We start from the raw sequence: 20,304 nt of genomic DNA, 5'->3' as shown, positions 1-20,304 counted from the left end.
TCTAACACATAAAGATTGTGGTTTTAGTTACACTCTGTCTTGTACTTTGAGTCGCTGTTGTTTTTTCAATATGAAACAAAGAGCCTGATCTTGTGCTGTGAGTGGCTAAACATAACCATAAAGAAGTTGAAGCATGCTTCAGTTGCTTCAAACAGATACTGAGTGGAAGATAAATTAAATAAGTTGTCAGCAAACATTTGGCTCACACAGTATATTGTGACATTTTCTTATCATGTTGATAAAAGATGTGATTCAGCCTGCATTACGTTTCTTTCAAAATGCGTTTGCTTTTTTTAAATTAGTAGACTATAAACATTACTTCAAGAGGACATGGTTGTCCGATCACAATCTCTTCAGCTGCCAGAAATAACTCAGATGGAGGAAAGTCAATGAAGGGTTCCCTTGTAATTTATTGTTATTTACAGTGTTTTTAGGCTATGAACAGGCTTGCATTAACGTTGACAATACATTTACCTAAACTTCTAAACAGGCTGAAGCTCTATTTAGTTCGTGAGCACAAAAGCTGGGTTCATTTTCTCCTTTTTAACATATGGGCCCCACTGGCCGAGAGGATGGTTGTCGAGCTCTCAGCACAGACCGGGATAAACATGTACACAAGTGGCGATTCACAGTGTCCATACGCTATCACACACATGCATACATTACGCACACACATTCGCTCGCACATAGACTAACCCACAGCCTGAAGCTGAGGATTTGAGGCTGCGCTCTGGAACCTGATCACAAAGTCACCTTGGACCGCAGATTCTCCTCTGCTCTCCCCAATCCGGTTTAATTCTCTGCAGTACAGAGAGCCGCGGCGCTCCTCCATGTCTCCGCTATCTACCTACAAGTGTGCCGCGGAATTCATGTGGCTCACTTCTGTCTCCTTTTTCACGGACTAAGAGGTTTCCGTGCATCCAGTGCACTTGGATAAGTCTGCACTGCATCTCTGAATGGTTAGAATGGGGGAAGTTTTGGGAGGCTGGGAGGATGGAGGAGAAGTAACCCATTTTACATGAGTCAAGCTTAGCCCTGCTTGTGAGACAAAAGAGGGAGGCTTGGAGGAAGACATAGTTGGAGGAGTGTGAAGGTTGTTGTGGAGCACAACGAGAAGAGGGTCTGGTTGCAAACCTCAAACAACAAAAATGCAGTTTTAAGTCCCTAGTTTTGTGGCTTTCATTGCTTCATGTGCCTTTAATCTCTCATTCACTCTCAGCCAACAGAATTGAAGCGATAAAGTGGCATTTTGGATTTTCTTATCGCAGATCAACGATAATATGCAATCACAAACACTGTAAACGTGTGACCCTGCACTGCAGTAAACATCTCTCTCTCCCTCTCTGTTGTTGATTCTCTTAAATAGGATCACTCATATTTCTGAATTCCCCCGTTCAGACAATCCTCCATGAATTATTTTGTCAAAGACGAGCACTGAATGTGTGATGCCTTTCAGGAGCCAATTTGCAACATTCGGTAGATGAATACCGAGAGCCGAGATAATGACAAAACAAAATGTGCTGCTGACTTCATATCCACAAAAACACAGAGGGGTGATGCAACCAGCCTCAACATACAAATCCTCTTCTGTCTCATACCACGCAATACCCCCCCCCTCCTCCTCCTCCTCTCTGCTTCCCTTCTTCTTTCCCCTCTCTCTCTCTCTCTCTCTCTCTCTCTCTCTCTCTCTCTCTGATTCCCTCCCTGCTTGCCTTCCAGACTGGCACTATGCTAATTAAAGTTGCTAGGAGTGTGAATTTGAGAGGAGAGTGGGATTAGCTTGATAAGTATCAGGAGTACAGAAGCACTGTACCAAAGTCATTTAAATTCTAATAATAAGAAACTGTTAGAACATTCACACTGATGCATTGCAACAATTTCTGCCCTACAATCTACACAAATCCTATTTATTCCTTTATGAAACATAAACCCGTACTGGCGGGAATACAGTTGCCTGTTGGGTTTGGTTGTCACCACTCAGCTCCATTGTCATTTTCTCTCTTGCCGCTGGTACTCGACTGGTATTATAACAATCAATCAAGACACTGTGCATGTAGTACCTCCTGATACCTCCCGACAGGATTATATTCACACTAGCTGTTATGAAAACTTGAGTTGGAATTTGCCTGTACTGGTCTGTCACATAAAGCTATGAAGACCAGTACACAGTTGTTTCCCAGTGCTCATTCCATTGCATCAACAGGCCAGCACAAGCCATAGATAAAGAAAGAAACTTTTTACCAAATTGATTTGCACGCTTTGTAAAACGCAATGCTTATACCTTATTAGATTCCACTAAGTATAATAGCTACATGCAGAATGTTTATTGGTAATGAAAGAGGATCTATGTGACAGATTTGGTAAAGCGAGCCGGAGGCGGCATGCTGAGATGATGAGCCTCAGACCGAGTCTCAGGAGTCGCTCTCTTAAAAACTTCAGTCTGAATAGAGGAGAATGTAATTTGCTTCATCTGAGAGTGCTGATTTACAGCGGCCTGCAGCCTACTGCCCCCGTCCCCTCCGCAGAGGAAACAGACACAAATGATGCCCTCTTCTCTAATAGCTGGTAGAATGAGCTCTTCCGCCTGCTCCGGTTAAAACTGAGGGGTTATCAGATGGAAAGTGGCAGCGCAGACTGCATCAGCGGAGCACATACCGAAGGTGGACTTGGCAGTATCCCCTCTCTCTCTCTCACTGAGACAGCCTGGAACTAATTGCTGAGAGATACGGATCATATCCCACAATTTGTCAGTTGGGGTGATAAAAACCATTGCAGTGCTCATGGTGGTGATGGAGCGCTGGTAGCTCTGCTGAAAGGGGCGGCGTGGCTGATAAAAATGGATGGTGAAAGGGTCTTACAGTGGCAGGCGAGGGCAGACACAAGGGAGTTAGCTCTGTTTATGAGTTTAGGTTGTGGGTCAGTGCTAAGCCAAACACTCATCACTTTCACAATAATCTAGCAGGTTAATATGGAGCACAGCTTTGAGTTTAGGTGCCAGTGCAGCCATGTTTTGCCTCACAAGTACAGTTTAAATCCGAATCCAACCTGAAAAAAACTGCTCTGCACATTATCACCATGTTTAATGACAAATGGGTAACAGTGAACCATGACCGCAGACACAGATTCAAGTTAAAATATGAGACTGTGGGAGCACTGACACCCCCCTGCCTATCCTTTCTCTCTGAGCCCCAAACACCAGTTTGTCTGCGAACAACATCTGGAAGATGCGTCACTGCAGCTGTGCAGGAGAAGCTTTGCTCTCAGGCCAAAGGGTCTCATCTCTCCTGCCCTATGATGGGCCTTTTGGGCACTTATGTAAAAGTCCAGCTGGTGGACATTTTCAGAACGCAGCACCAACATGCACACACTATTTAATTCACATTTAAACAAAATTCTTCCAGATCTAGTTAAACTTTATTATCTAATTCTCCGTGAAAAAGGTGAAAACAGTGATTCCTTTGAGATGCATTTGGGAAAATGCTACGAGAAAAACTACGAGACTTTTTGTTGTAGTTAAATCTAATTCACCAAACCTCACGGAACTGCAGTGCAACTATAGGCATTATTTATTTTGGCTACCAGAGAGTTTCTTCGTAACCTTCTCAGAAAATTAAGTTTGAGTTGACCTTTTGAGACTTTGAAAGCCTTTAAAAAATTAGATTATGAGGAAAACAGCATTAACAAATTATAGCCATGACTCAAATTCCTCAGGTTTTCACATGACATCATTTAAGTCTAATATCTAACAGCAAACACACAGCAGTCACTCCGCCTTCTTTCTTTCTCTCGCTTTCATGTTGAGATATTTTAGTCAGGCTCCAGAAATACACAGGTGCTAATACAAGAATGGATTTTGTTTTCAAACCTGAGGTGTTACTGTCTTCCATGATGACTTTAAATGACATTAGATTGATGCATTTGTACATTGCTTTTATTATGAGCTTTAAAAGTTTGGCAGAAAATTCAGTTTTGACAATTATGAATGAATGTATTAAATCAAAGAAGGAATGTTGGAACTGAATCTACAACATGCTAAATTGAATTGACTTTCTGGATATTTATTATCAGATTGTATAGAGTAGATTTTCAATGGAAATTATTGATGCTTTCACTTCTTCAACCTCTCCTCCACATTTGCTCTAATACTCTAAAAGAAAATCTAATATATTGCCTTATAACAGCCATGAGATAAATTTCTCCTCCCTTGAGTGAGGCATTAAACACTTAGACATTTAGGACATCCTTGCGTGTTGGGGGGTTTTAAGATGGACAAAGACATGTGTGGAATGAGTTACCCCAACTGCATGTTGGTAGTGTGATGAACAGTTAGCATGCGGTGAGTTTGGGGGGTTCAGAGGGAGTGTGAACGACTGTGGTAAGAGGAGAGGGTGCCCCAGACCTTTTTTTTTTACTAGCGGCTGATTGATTAATGTTGTTGTCGGGGCATTGGGTCCCTGGAGAGGATGAGGAACCCTATGTGATATGTGGAGGGTTTTACAAGCAGCGGCAAGCTTGAAAGTGAAGGGATGAGATCCTGGCCAAAGGCCGAAATGAGAAATCCATCAGGAATGCATTCCCTTTCCCTCCTCTTCTCTTTTTTTTCTCCCTCTCTCTGTCTTTGGAAGAACAGCTGCTGCTATAACTCTACTGTACATATCTTCCTTCAATCTTACATGCAACTGCAGGGCACCCAGGCTGTCAGACCGGTTCCTGTGTAGGAGGTGTGAAGATTGGGAGCATTTATCTAAAACATCTTGAACATGAAGGCTAATGATAAGTAGCAAACTCCCTTACATGCACCGCACTATAGGGTAAGAAGGGCAACATCTTCCAGACCAATGAGTAATCCATTGCTGAAAGAAGGGCAATATTATTACGTTTTCAGAGCAACAGACATGATGCTTTTGGCCGTACGTTTAGGAGAATTATTGTATTTGCTGTTCAGGCAGCACAGATCTCTGTGAGGCCTGCACAAGGTGAAATATAGTTTGAGCTACTTTTTCCTCACAAGTCTTTGAGCGACTGCAGCAATCTGATGTTGGCAGGTGGAGTTTTTAAAGTTAGCATATGTGTTTAAATCACTGGAGCACCCAAAATACGAAAATTACGTCTAGGCATGCAGATATATTTGGTTTTATTTGGCCAGGTTTTGAGATTTCTGCCTCCGCCCCAATACAATGATGATTAATGGAATTTTGTCTCAGGTAAGTCGTTAGCACTCTAACTTATTTGTTATTTAGGATGATCAACATATGGCCCAGTTTTCAATCGGACTTTCTATCAAAGAAAGGTCCCGATAAAAAGGGGTTTACAGATTGTTCTTTGGTTATCTAGAGTTAAAGGGACATTCATAATGTTGCTGTCAATTTTTTGACATGCAAATTCATGCAATTGCATTGGGGGAAAGTAGAAATTAAACTCAACCCTTCTGCAAAGCTAGGTACATGTATATGTTGTGATAATTTGGGTGAAATCTGTCACTGGTACCTGTACTCTGGCCTCTGTGAGTTTTGTCCTCTGGGCCAGTTCCTCTCTGGTGTAGATATCTGGGTAATGTGTCCTTTCAAAAGCCTTCTCCAGCTCCTCCAGCTGCTCAGCGGTGAAGGTGGTGCGACTGCGTCTCTGCTTCCTCTTCAGGGGCAAGTCGGGCTCCGAATCTACATCTGAACCTTCGTCTGTGCGGTTACCTGAGTTGAAAAGAGGAAAGAGAGAGGACCGTCTGTGTGATCATGTAATGAAATCAAGTTAAGGACTTTTTTTCATGTGAATCAAGTGAGGGGTGTTTGTAGAAAATAGCATCAAATCTGAGCTGCAACTGATCAAGAAGGGACTCTAACAGCATTATCTGCATTTTGGAGTCTCTTTTGTTGCTCCGGAGAGCGAGACTGGCAACACAGAGGATTCAAGTGACAGCTACTCCTCTCTGAATATACAACTGGGAGAATATTATCTTAATCTGTGGATATTTATTTAATATAGAAGGGGGCCCTGATACACAATCCTGCCTCTGTGAGGGGCCCCAGAGGCTGTGAAGGCAGAGGGCTGAGGGGTAGTGGGGGTGTCGGTGGGTAGAGGGGTTAATCTGCACAGGCCACCTTGCTGCTCCTCACCCTGCTTTTCTCTCTCATTGGCCCAGGGCACACTGCTCATACACAGCTCAGCCAAAGTGTATAAAATAGAACACAATATCACACCAAAAGCATTCAGCCCCATGTGTTTCCATCTGCTGTCATTAAATGAATTAGAACACATTTTACATTACTTTTTAGGCATTCAACTAAGCTGAATTTTTGCTCGAGGAATATAGATACAGCACAAAGCTGTACAATCCGGGCCGACAGGGAAATTTTTGACAGCAAATACGCATTACCATTGCACATTACCATTATAACTGAATTTAGAAAATTGCATCATTTTCACCTCCTCTGCACGTCTATTCAAACTACATGGCCCTTTTCATTTCATGTCATAAAATTCATATTTTCATAATTTCCTCATTGAGACATTGACAAGGCGGCGTGATGTGCCAGTGTTGCTCCAGGCCTAGTTGGATTGCATCATGCACAGTCCAGAAAGTGTGGGAGAGGGAAAATAAAGGGAGATATTGAAAAAGAGGGTGTATGAAGAGATTTCTGCCTATGACAGAGGCCCTTCACTATTCAGCTCGAATGAAAACTATAATGCTCACCTGAATGTCTTGCCCGAGTGAGCTCCTACCGCCTAACTGGTTGTTTTACAGCTTCGATCTCTGTTTATAGCTCACTCCAGTCAGATCTTTCAACACAAGTGGACAAAGGAATACTCAAAACCTAGCCTGCAAATAACAACTGTGAGAACAAAAGAGCAACAGAGCTGGCGGAGTCTCAAGGCCAGCTCCAGAGTTTAATTAAACAAGGAATTATGGGATTATATGGAGACTATCATTACAGGCCACTCTATGAGTCGTCTACGAACATTTTTGTCCCCCTGAGCTCATGCTCAATGATTCTCTGCGGATTACATGTGGCTGCAGGACATGAGGCCGCATTCATTAAATCAATTCTTCAGTCTTATCCTTTTTAATAAAGATTGATTCTTGAAGCACAGGCTCACTCTGCTGCAGAACACCCTTGAACATACAAAGTTGAATATGTACATACACCACATATCCCTTTGTTGGTTTTCATGAGGATGCGTATATCCATTTGCCCGGTAACTTGCCATGACGACACTTGAGACCAGCCCAGCAGTCTGCAGATCACTTTCCAAAGTCACCTCTGTGTCCTACGGGGAGACGTGGGGGCCGTCGTAGACACATACTCAAGGGGCTCTGAGGAAGACACTAAAGTCTTCTTCTCCTCAAATTATTTTCTTTTCCTCGCCTTTGTTTGAGGGCGCTTTCACAGACTTTATTTTGCAAGTAAACTGCTGTGGCAATCTGTGTCACATTTAGCATGCTATCAGGCTAATGACTGATAAACCTCGACAGACAATAGCTTGTACTGCTGCTCTCCATTAAGCCCCATGAGCCAACACATCTGCTCTTGTACATGAACCAGAAGCACAAGGTCAACAGCCCTGCCGGTAATGAGCAAGGGAAAATGGAAAATGGCACACGCTGCATTGGTCCGACTGGGATTGGGGTTGGGTGTAAAACTCATCTATATGCCGAGTACATTTGGCGAATAGACGACAGAAAAATACATTAAAACACATGGCTGTGTCCATGTTGATGTAAGAAAGACCCTGAGAGTGATTTCTGGTTTACAAACAGTGGTGTTACGGTAGTCCACCCAAAGAGAAGATGACTTACAAACTGGCTCGAATATATATCAGTATAGGCTCAAGCAGGTATCAAGACAGAAAACAACCATTTATCAGTCTTTTTTAACCAACAAAAGCACTTAAAATCTTAATATCATGTCCTCACAGATGTGCCAACAATCACAGACAAATAGGACTCAGTGAATAAAATCCCTGCAGGGCTGTCGAGGTCAATTCCTTAATGGTCTCCTCGGCACAAAAAGGTACATTCTGATTAGACCTTCCTATAATACGACGGTGGTAATTCCATTCACAGGTTCATGGGATATTGATAAACCACTCATGCCTTGTCTCATTACTTATCATCCAATTAGAATCTAATTATGTGCCATCCAGTGGGCATGATTACCGCCGTGTACTCTCCTCCAGGGGCCCTCTGAGGTTTTTCCCCCAATATTGATTTAAAATTGTACCTATTATAAATAGGAATTAATCAGGTTTACACATTGCTTTCACTAGGTAAGTGCTTGATTAAGATTAGAAATAACACTGGGTACGGTTCGAGTAAAAGCTACCTTAACCCAAATTGTAATGAATGTAATGACATGTGGTAGCGATGGTTTGATACTAGTAGGAAATGGTTTAAAAGATTAAATTGAAGACGATCAATCCCGTAACTATTATAGGACTGTTCTGCATATAATTGTCAAAACGTTAAAATGGTGTTGTATATCATGTGCACCATTAAAGTCCTGTTATGATCGAGGCAATGTTGTACTGGAAAATAAATAATGGTTGCACAATGGATTTAAAACTAACAATCAATGTATTTACGATAAGATTCTCAATAAAAAAATTCAGAGCAGAGGGATTGCCTCCCCACGGCTTTCAACATGCAGCTGAGCTGACAGCTAGTAGCTACCAGTGCTAACAGTGCAATCAAAGTCAACAGTGCTGGTGGAGCTAACTGTATCTGAGAGAGGATTGGCGTTACATTTCCGTGACGATTGACGACGTTATTAGCAGTAACTGCTGTATGAGCGCAGTGCAGAGCGGCAGCCATTAATTAGCCATTGGGGCACAACAGAGAGACTCACGTGCACTAAAAGGCACCAGGCAAAGCACAAAAAAATTCAGATTACAACACAGACACGAAGAGGAAGAGTGATTTCAATCTCTGCTTAGTTATTCCACAATATATTTACATAGCAAGTTGAGTGCTGCTATATTAATGCTCTGAAATTACGAACTGAGAACCGTTAACTGTTTTAATTAATGTGGTTCCACACTAGAAATGATCTCTAAAGACAACCACTCAATTTTTCTGCCCTGGTGTGACTTTGCTCTAATAATGCCTTAACTCTGACCAGACCTTTGGAAGGACTTGTGCTGCTAGTTAATAGTTTTAAAGTCACTATGAGGTTTAAAGCCTGCTCTCTCCCCTGATGCTCCTCTGCTGACCCCACAGACAGACTACCAGCAGATGGGATCCTCATCATCACCCTGCTTCTTCAAAACCCCTCCCCTCCTCTTATCGACCCCCTCCCACCTCCTTCTCTTCTTCTCCCTCCAAGCCCTCGGACTCCTCGAGTCCTCCACCTTTACCCCCGAGACACTGAGGTAATGCTGATTAAACACACAGCTGTCCTCTCAATAGTGGCAATTAGCCAAGTGATTTGTAAGGTTACAGATTTATGATACATAACAAGGGAAATAAACTTCATGTCTACCAGGTTGTTGAAAAATGTTGACTAAAAAGGTGCATCTGATTCCTAAAGCAAAAAAAAACGGTCTTGAATAAATGTGAACCTTCACAAAAATCTATGAAATTATTTTTTTGAATTGGGTCAGAATGAATTACATCAAGAAAAGTGTTAAAAAGGTAAATAAGCTTTATTCTGAAAATGGGTAAACTAAAAACTAAAACTATAAAATGGGTTAATATCAACAGGCTACTTCGACCCAGATGTGGAGACCTTTAATAACAGGAAAAAACAGCATGAAAACAAACAAAGTTACAAAAATTAAACACAGCAACAACACTGACATACTTTTTGCAAATGTAGACAATGAAATAAAATAAATGACTCTAGAAATAATCAGAAATTGTAGGTGTCTCTATTAGAAACATAATAAAGAACAGGTATTTGAAAGTCTTATGTTTTTATCCCTCATCTCTGACTCACCTGTTAGCAGTATTAGCCTAAAGTTAAGTAGTGCTCATCCTAGTCAGACTGTCTCTGATATCATAACCCATGGCCTCAATATCAGCCATACCTTTGCAAACTATCCAAGACAGAGGGACAAAAACAGACAGGGCTTTGGCAGTGCAGCATTAGCTCATAATGGCTCATTTTGAAAAGCATATTAGTTCCAGCATAATTACAATCAGGCCTCGCGCTCTGTGTTTTGCAGGCATTCACAGGACCAGCCTCTGAGCACCGAGTCACACCAGTTGACTGTGACTGACAGCAGATTTAGTTTAAAATGCTGTTTTTCCTCCCTCTTTTTTTCCCACAGGACAAAAATAACACCGCGTCTATTCTCCCTATTTATGTTGACTTGTTTATTTTGTGCCTACCTTTTGTCGTAGTTGATACTGCAATTATACTTTTTGTCAGTCAGAGGGGGTGAATATCAAAAGGCCTAATTATGCAAACAGGCCTGTGATAAGAGGCATCTGCCTGAGATGGGATCTGCTATCTCTGACATGCATCTGTCTCTGTGCTGTCTTCGCTGCTCCAGGCCTGCATATAAACAGCCCTGCCTGTCCCCAGGACTGCATGCAATTCAACCACCAACACTGGAGTGGAGGGATGTTTCGGGGGCGGGGGGGATCACGCAGCAACATCAAATAACTAACAACTTCCCAATTTGCATTTTTCCGAGAATGGCGCGGCATCTCTGCTTAATGCACTTGCCTGTTCATCCCAAAGGGCTTGCCAAGTTAAAGGAGGCATGTGATTCAAGGCATTTACCGAAGGATGTATCTGAGATAGGAACCTTATGTGAATACAAGATAGACGACAGCGATAACCAGAATGGTTTAAAGACAAATTCTCTTTGAATAATCTCCTCCTGTAGTTATATGCTTGCAAGTGAAAAACAAAAACAAAACTCTAAAAGTGAGCGTAGCCTCTGTATAATCGGAATTTATTCATATATATATTAGATTAAAATATTCAGATCCACATACCGAAAAATTTGTAAAAAGACTGCATACCTTACAAAATCAAGTTAACTGTTTACTTGGTTTGGTAACATGCCAAAATGCACCATCAATTTCCTCTGGTTGTCAGTGACCTTCTCTGAGCTGTAATTTGACATTTAACTGAAATTGAATCTAGATGAGATGTGTAACTTTACATGAGGATATTAAAAATCCACCGTCTATCGGAAATAAAATCATTCTCAGCTCACCTTTATGGACAGATGTCATTGGATTCAGCTTTGTCTCATGCCTATCATGTCAATTACCAGTTTATATCTGGTGGCTGAGGGCCACGGTCACCCAAAATCTATTTCAAGTGTTAAGATAGGACAAGTGAGAAAGAAAAGCAGAAGAGAGCAAAAGCTCTAAACTTGAGTGCAACTCCAAGTCTGTAGAAGAAGAAGTTTAAAACTGACTAAAAAACTACCTGATGAAAAAAAAAAAGGCCGCCTTGTTTTTGCCGCCAAATGCCCAACCTCTCATTGCCAGTGTCAGTTTTAGGCTCTTTTACGTTGACATTCCTCAGGAATTCCACTGTCTCTTACACAGAATCTCATTCTTTAGAAAAAGAGTAGGAGAAAAATGCAAAGGGAGGAAGAAACATGGGAGGCTCTATAATCTTTGGCTCTCACAACAAACAATTAGCCCCCTTTTTCTCTGTTCGAGGTGGGGAGAAAGTGGGAGAGAGGTGGGAGGGTGGGGGAGACGCAAGAGAAAGCAGAGGAGACAGAGAGGGAGAAGCAGCCAGAGCGATGCTCTTTTATGGCTCTTGTCATATGGATGAAGGCGCGGCGCGTCCATGAGAGCGCACGCTCACCTTCAACAACAGGGCGTCCACTGGGCCTCCCGGCCTTTTCAGCCCAGAGAGACAAGCTCCTCGGGGGGCCATTAGAGCATGAATAGGGGCCTGACAGCCCTGTGCAGCTCCGCAGGGCATCCATAAACGCTGACATATTGACTCCCCATGCCTCTGCGCTGCCTGAGTGTGAAAGCGTGAAGGGCTTGAGGGGCGGGATTCTTTTTCTTTAATATACTACCGACTAAAACTAGAATATTAAACAATATGATTGTTTGTTTTTAACTCTAAGATATACTTAAAGGCAAATACTGTTGTTCTCTAGAGGGCTGTTTAGGTGTTTTTTATTTCTAATATATAAATTATTGTTTTGAAAGACCTCTTTTGAAGGAAAAAATGCACTTATAACATTGCAAATATGTTAGTTTTCATTATTCACACAATGCAAAAGCCAACATTTATCGCTTTACTTCCTAACTTATCGAATCATGTCTTACTGTGACATAACAAAGCAGAATTAGAAAGGTTCTTACAGAGCCACATGACCCATAAAGACTTCAGAGGACACAAAACATGAACCTTGTTAGGAAGACTGTTGCCACCTCTCACTTCCCCCTCACTAAGACTGAGCTTTGCACCAGGTTTCCTCTTCTGTCGAGCAAGAGTCTTCACTAATTGAGGTCACAGCGAAAGTAGTGAAATTAAAAGAGAGCACAAGAAAGTAAAAAAGGAGCCCATGGGGGTCTCTGCCAAATGGCACTGGAGCCAGAGCCTCGGTCCCCCAGCAAAAAGCTCTAAAAACCTACGCAGGAAATCAAACAGTAACGTCTCAGGGCTATGAGCCGAGGTCTCCTGCAGGAACAAATCATTTTCTCAACAAAGCCAAAGAGAGATTACTGGGCACAGTATAGGAATGCACAGCGGACATTTTTATGTGCCCAGGGGAAGTTTCCTAATTTTCTGGACAAGGCTGGGCAGCAAATATTGTGGAAAGTTTGTGCGACATTGAGGACACTGGGAGGGAAAGAAGAGTTGTGCAGAATGATGGAAACTTTAATAAAAAAAAACTACTTTAGTTGACTGTTTTTAGAGTTATTAGGCTATTAATATATATTGATTTAAATGTCTGAATATTACTTTATTCCTGTGCAAAATAAAAAAAAAGTATAGCTGGCTTTGAAACCTCAAATACAATGTGAAATTATTGAACATATCTTTAAAAATACTATTATACTCCACAGTGGACTGACATTGGGTGGATTACAAGTGAACAAAGTGTTTCCTTTATATTCAACAATTTAATGAATATTTCTTCTAAAGCGATTTTTTTTTTTATATTGGGCACAGTAAAGCATTACAGTGCTTGGCATTAATTTCTGAGATCCCTCCATATTGAGGGGTTGTAATGTGGCACAGTAGCAAAGCTTTTTATACTGAGACTACATGTTCCCCAAGGAGAGAATGACTGACGATGCAGAAATAAGCCCATTAGTTGAAAATAGCGGACAACATTTGAAGTTGTTATTTTGTCGGCAAGGACAGGAGCTCCACCCCACTGTTTGGACAACCGCTTACACATTTTAACTTGGTGGGATAAAACACATTTCTGATTTGCAACACTTAGGGAACATGTTTATTGTCTTTGTGGTTGTGAAAAAAAAAACATGCACAATTAAAACAAATGAATATTTCAGTGGTGAAGCAGATCAAGAGCATAAAATGTGGAATGTTCTGGCCCTAAGTAGCATAGGCTAATGGCGATTTTTAAACTAGCAGACCATGGTCAATGTTTCTCATTCATCACTGAGGGAGAGCACGGGCGCACTGTGCTAAACGTAATTACTGTTGCACATTATGTGGGCTATTCCTGTATTGTAATAAAATTAGCCAGAAATGCCTTTTGTCTTTTCTAATGCAGCGCCATGGTAACCAGCGGACGGTCATAATGCAACACACTGTCCCCGATCTGTGCCAGCTGTCAGAGTTTGACAACCTTAGGTGGCAAGGCGAATTAGAGGAAACTACATTTCTTTCAATAAATGATGTGGCTCTGACCTGCTCATCCATTGCACAATTTAACATGGACATAATAAAGCTTGAGATGTACTGTATACTCATTTGTGTGATCCCTCAGCGTTATTGTTTGGCAGAGTAACAATGGTTTAATCACCAAGACAAAGATCTATTCCTGCCAAAGGTCCCGCTTATTATTACCATGTTCATCTTAACATTTTTACAAAGATTACCCCAGACAGGCAGGAAATTCAATTACGCTATGTAGTTTATTCTAAATTATTCAAGCTAAAGAGAAAAACCTTAAGAGTGGGATTAAACATAACATTTAAATGCTACATTTAACCAAAATAGATTTTCGTAATGACAGGGCTGCAAAACTAAATAAGAACATATTTTACTGATTTAATAATGATCGTTCATCATATTTAATATTTATAATATACAAAACTATCTTCAGTGTTAGCCTACATATTGCAGAATATTTGGGGGTTAGTTAAAACTTTAACAGGGTTTAAAAAGCATGCTGTCAAATTAAACTCTGAATAAACACTGTTAAATCCAATTGAGCCATAAATACAAGATTGTACTGATTTATCAGCTGGAAGATTATATTTGGATGAAATCAAAGAGGCAACTGTACAACTGCACTTGTGTCCTGACCGACACAGCCTACATAAATATACTGAAGAATAACTGGTGGATCTTTCACAAATGAACATTCCTTTGTCATTGTTTGTCATTATCTGACAGCCGGCAACAACATTTTGTTGTTCGGTAGATAACTTATTAGACAAAATGACGATGATTTATGGAATTACATGGTTAATTAGATACTGCTTGAAGCTGAAATTACTCTGTAAACTGTCTGTCCCCTTTGGCAATTCACCTAGTCGAGACAAAAACAACACGGCATTCTAAAAGTCTGATCGGTCTATGTTTGGGGCTTCTTCTCTGCCGTGAATGCTCAGAATCATTTTATTGCTCGTTGACATTGTTATTGGTGCTTTCTGACAACAGGCACCATTGTCTGTAGAGGTCAGGAGGTCAGTTAATTACATTTGTTTATTGCAGCAAAATGATGGAAACTGCACCAGGAGGTTTGTTTTAATGATTTTACCTGAATTGAACTTGTTTTTTCCTTCTTCTGGGGGGCAGAAGGAAAGACTCTAAGAGCACATCTCAAAGCAATTAAATGAGATTTCTGTCCGATCTTATAGGTTTTTCCATTAAAACCTTTGAAGAATAACCCCCCCCGTCCGTGCCGAGAAGCACTTGTCTCTCCTCGTGGCATGGCCGGAAATCAGGGGTGAGAGATAAATAAATGGCCTTTAAAAAAAACATTGGCCCTCTTGTCAAGACACATATCCACTCGAGAGCAGCGACAGTCCACATGTCAACTCGTTCTCTTCCCATTTCCTCTGCTCTCTTCGCTAAGACACTCCTGTCTAATGTAGTAGAGGGACCGCAATCCCACAGGGCTAAGCAGAGCTCTGTCAAACCCTGAGTGTTGTTTTCCCTCCGGACAGCCCAGTCCTCGTCCACTATCCGAGGTAATACTCACCAATCAGGATTCATTACAACACCAAATCTATGAATGAACTGCCCACTGCAAGCGAAAATCCGAAACTAACACACAACTGCCCGGGAGAAGAAATAGGCCTCCACAGGACCCCCCTGCAGACTAAATTGGATTGCCAATACGGCCTACAGACGTTTGAGAAGTCGAGAAAAACAATGGAGCAGAAAATAAATACTCCAAAGCCACAATGATGACTCCACTTGGTAAACTAACACAGTATTGATCGTCTTCTTCTTCTTTTTTTTTTGTTTGTTTAGAAAAGCCTCATCCCTGCTAATAGCTGTCTGAGAGTGTAATCTCTCCCTTGTCCTCCCCCTCCTCTCCTCCCCCTCCACATACCCTATTATGTGGCTCCTTTCAGCGCGCCTCAAATAGTTTAGGTTCAGTGTCGCACTGGGGTACGGGGCATGGGACTGGGGACCAATTGTTTGCTAATGTTGACACCTGCCAGAGCAGGCTTGGTCTATTTGGGGCCCGCCAAGCTGCAAACTGGATGCTCCCCCTCTTTAGCGAGATTAAGTGTGGGTTGCTGGGGTCACAAATCACTGGACTCCCTCTGATGTTGTGAGGCACAGAGCCAGAGACTGAGAGGACTAAAAGAGAAAGCTGGAGAGGGAGGGACAGAGGAGGGATGAGGGATAAAGAGTGACAGTCTATTGTTTGCTGAAAAGGAGGGGAATAATGTATCTCCTTGAGTGCGCGTAACCAGCGCGCCCCATTCAAAAAAAAAAAACATATCAACAGTGAATCCACGTCGCCAAAGCACACAACCGTTTTCGGCGTGGCTTTTCCGTTTTCTTACGGGCGCATAAATGATCAGGAATTTTTGAAAGTGTTTTGTTTGAAATTCAGCACAGCAACAAGGAAGACCAATTGTCACACTCTGCTCTTGGTCTCTACATAACAGCTTGTGCGATTTCCACACCCAAAATATGATATTAGTGGTAGGAGAAAATAGCATGCAATGTATTAAAACATCTGCTTTTATGATGATTCACAGGACAGACTTTCTTTTGCTTGCATTTCACCAAATATAACGCATATAAAAACAACCTTGGCTCTTCAAGAATAAATAAACATGAAGACATACTCTGTTTCTATAAACTACAATTGCCTCAGAGAAAAGTCAAAGAAAGTGCTTGTTTACCCAAACATATACACATATCTTCTTTAAGTTTTTTAAGCACACATAAAGTGTAAAGCTTAAGGAACCGGCGTGGCCGTGACAGACAGCGCCCGGCTCCTCCTCCTCCTCCCCCTTCCTTTGCAGATGTACATTAATGCAAAAAAAAGGCAGAGATCTGAGCTGCGGCAGAAGCACCCTCTCTCCCTTTAAAACTGCTGCTGTCCAGCCTGATCGTGTCAGTTTGAAGGCCCCTATTCAAAAGTATTCATGCATCTGCCTTTGAGGCACAATAGCAGCTAGTTTATAAACTGTCTGCCCGGGGACCCAAAGGCTTTAGTTCGTATTGTTTTCAGCCCCTTAATAAACTTTTTGGAGGAGTTCATCAACTCGCCTGAATAGCCTATGCAGCAAGTCTCAAGACAGAAAATAACAGAAGGGCCTTTTCTCCTCCCTCTTCTTTCTCTCGTCCTTTTCTAGTGGCTGTTCATCCGACAATGGTGAGAGTAGGCTGTCAGACATCACAGGGCTTTTTTTGTACCAATACAAGAAAAAAAAGTTTTCAATAAAAAGAGAACGCAGCCTCTTAAAATTGTATTTTACGCATTTGCACAGTAGGTGTATATATCTTACTTAAGCAGTTAAAGTTAAAATGTTGTTTCCAAGATTTAAATGTGTACATAAAATAAATATATAGCAGTAATTGAAGATAAAAAATTTATATTTCTTTATCAAGATACTGTTTAAGGTGAAAAAACAAAACAAACTAATGATATCCTCTTCTGTGTCTATAAATTCAAAGATTGCCTGACACCTGTTAGACAGGCAGAAATGATGGGATGCAATAAAATGTAATTTTGTCTGTAAGCCATTAATCCACTGTTATACCTTTAAACTCTGCGGAAAAAAAATTAGCCAAACTTAAAAGTCTTTAATAGATGTCTGCTGTAATTAATTTCATACCCAATTAAAGCAGGCTACAGTCCATGCAGGCCGGCCTGTTTAGCCTGCTGGATGGCCATAATTGAAGTAATAGCGGAAAAGAAGGCCTGCTTAGAAAATAAGACCCCGCAGCGGTCCAATTCAACAACATCACAATCCAACCACGCTGCTCAACCCCCCTCCACCTCCACCATCTGACCCAAAAAGGCCTTATTGGCTGCCCCGGACCAACCACCTACTGTTTCCCACCGATGCACTCGGTGCGTTTTAACACCCTAATTAGATGTGACAAGTTCAACGAGCTGGTTCCAGAGGAGGAAAAGCCGGTCAGGTTATGATTTCCGAGTCAGACTCACAGGGGAATCTCTGGACAGCTGATTCCTGTCAGCCTCATTCATCTTCTTCCAACCAATTAAACATCACTGCTAACAAAGCGGTGGCAATTTAGGGGGATACATTTAACGCCTCAAGTGGAAATGTAAATCCTCGAGGCCATGTCAGCGGGCTGGTGTCACTGACATGAGAAAATTAACAATAAAATGGTAAAATAAAAACAAAAATAATAGTGATCATAATTACAACATAACTACTTAACTGACAAAAAAACTACTTAATTGACAAAATATTTACATGGTAATAAGAGATAAAAGAGTCTGCAGTGTAAAGTATAAAGTGTACAATATCTCATGTTGAAGTTAAAGTTGTTGTTGTTGGAATTTTTTTTATCAAATAATAGGGTAATATATAGAATAATAGGGTAATTTAGGAAAAATAGGTATTTATATATAAAATAATGGGGTTGTACATAGACGCAACATTTCCCAGAATATCAACTGTCAACAATAAAATACTTCCCAAAATATATATCTATCCATATATATATATATATATACAATAACTTTTTCAACAAAATTACTCCTCAAATTACCACAAAATGAATTTACCTCTAGAAACATTAGAAACTCAGATAAACTTATTTTTTTAAATTACATTATCCATTAAATATCCCCCATATTTCTGAGATGACTTATTCCAAGAACAAATCATGTGGAAAAATGTAGTTACACAATTTTAGCTACATAAAAGTACAATGTTTTGTCACTAATACCCCCACCTGTTGACATGAATGTGTGATGCACGTTAGAAGGCTGTGTGTGTGTGTGTGTGTGTGTGTGTGTGTGTGTGTGTGTGTGTGTGTGTGTGTGTGTGTGTGTGTGTGTGTGTGTGTGTGTGTGTGTGTGTGTGTGTGTGTCAGTGAGAGGGAGTGAGAGAGAGTAAAACTTAGGCAAAGAAAAATAAAAGGCAAGATGTTTTGGACTTGAGCCCTGCAGGCAGGATCCTGGAGCCCCATAGTGAAAATTGGTGGAATAAAACACAGACAGAAATGAGAGACGCGCCCTACTGTTGTGACAGGATACCTGGAGGGCAATGCTTCCTCTTTAATTTGTCTCGTATGGTTTGAGACCCCCAACCAGACATTCAATCCTCAGAGTGTTCGTAAGCCCACTGAGTGTAATTCTCGATGGTGAAATTATATGCTATAATTAAATATCGTATCATTAAAAAATGCTCGCTGGCATAGAGGCATCTTATCAACTTGGTCTTCCTCGGCTTCGTCCTTGTTATCACATTAATAGTAACAACATCTAAAATGGGCCTATCAGCATTTGTGGGGGAAATTGCAGGCTAAACAAAGGGCACCTATGGGTTTACAGCTTATATTCTGATATTTTGGAGCAGGAAATGTTAACCTTGAAATGCTACTATCTGCGCTTAACAATGTGTGATCATAACCCCATAAATGAGGGGAGAAATTGAATCCTTTTAAGTTATTAAGCAGGAAAGGATTATAAACTCCTCTTTATAAATGAGCTAGAAATCCCCATGTCTTCCTCTGTACACTTTTAAATTTCCCACAAGAAGCTGGAGAGGAAAGATTGCCCCTTTTCAAGAGCCCCACAAGAGATGGAAAAACCATTTTTGTGCCCAGATAGGGAGTCGTCCCACATGGTAAGCGCCACTTTAATTAATAGACAGCCTTGAGAGGTATCACTGTCAGCCTGGATAATGGTGGCAGAGCCAGTGTTTGTGCTTCTATGAATATTTCTGATGTGATCAAAGTCAAATGCCAGCACAGAATGAATTTAAGCCTACTCCATTTTTTTTTTTATTTAGCCCTAATGCAGCCGACACTTAAAGCTCCTGACACTGAAATGTGTCTGCAGTGTGGTTGTAGGCCTACAAGCTTAAACTGCACTCTTTCAAATTGATGCATTACTCATTACTCATAAGCAATGGGTTCCATGTTATTATGTTGCACGGTTTGCTCATGTTACCTTGCTGGAACCAATAGCCTAATTTGTTACACTGGTAGTAGCTCCTCACCAGAAAATATAGTAATATGTCATTAACGACAAATTATGCCACCATTTTATTAATAAAAAAAGAAATTTGCTGAGTAAATGAATGCCATTTCGTCCTGGTCGAATTGATGTTGATATTTTTTGTGTTAAAGCTGCTCAAGACTTAACAAAATGAATGGATGGAGAGAAAAAAAGAACAGTTCTATTCAGGTAAGAGTGTCAGCAAAAACTAAGATTTAAGCCCATTACTGAAGCTAACATGGAACATTTGTTACACTAATGTAGGCCTACTGACTGAGATACTGCAGTTACAACCAAATAACTAACTTCAATTTAAGATAGCTAATGTGCTCACTACCAATGTTCCTATTATTTCAAGTATTATTGAGCAGCATGATGTCTGTCTGTTATCATCAACTACACATCACCTGAGCAACACAGAAAACAAAACAGAAACTTCACCTTTGAATTCAGAGAATGCTAGGACAGCCAATGGCAGAAATCTTGAGAACTAAAATTGTCTCTATAAAC

The 20,304-nt window shown here is 41.0% G+C and overlaps 1 protein-coding gene across 3 annotated transcripts in view; it reads right to left on the bottom strand.

Moving 5' to 3' along the window:
• Positions 1 to 20,304, bottom strand: part of pax7a (paired box 7a) — a 42,666-nt gene that overhangs the window by 15,676 nt on the left and 6,686 nt on the right. For 2 of the 3 annotated variants that reach the window (XM_054616091.1, XM_054616092.1), the window contains exon 5: positions 5,488 to 5,687. In XM_054616091.1, the coding sequence (XP_054472066.1) occupies positions 5,488 to 5,687 (200 nt within the window). The remainder of the gene's footprint in view (positions 1 to 5,487; positions 5,688 to 20,304) is intronic. The other variant, XM_054616093.1, reaches the window with a different exon arrangement.

The sequence above is a fragment of the Anoplopoma fimbria genome, chromosome 17 (genome assembly GCF_027596085.1).
Source record: "Anoplopoma fimbria isolate UVic2021 breed Golden Eagle Sablefish chromosome 17, Afim_UVic_2022, whole genome shotgun sequence".
Classification (NCBI taxonomy): domain Eukaryota; kingdom Metazoa; phylum Chordata; class Actinopteri; order Perciformes; family Anoplopomatidae; genus Anoplopoma; species Anoplopoma fimbria.
The sequence above is the reverse complement of the archived record's forward strand: the minus strand, read 5'-3'. Positions and strand labels throughout refer to the sequence as shown.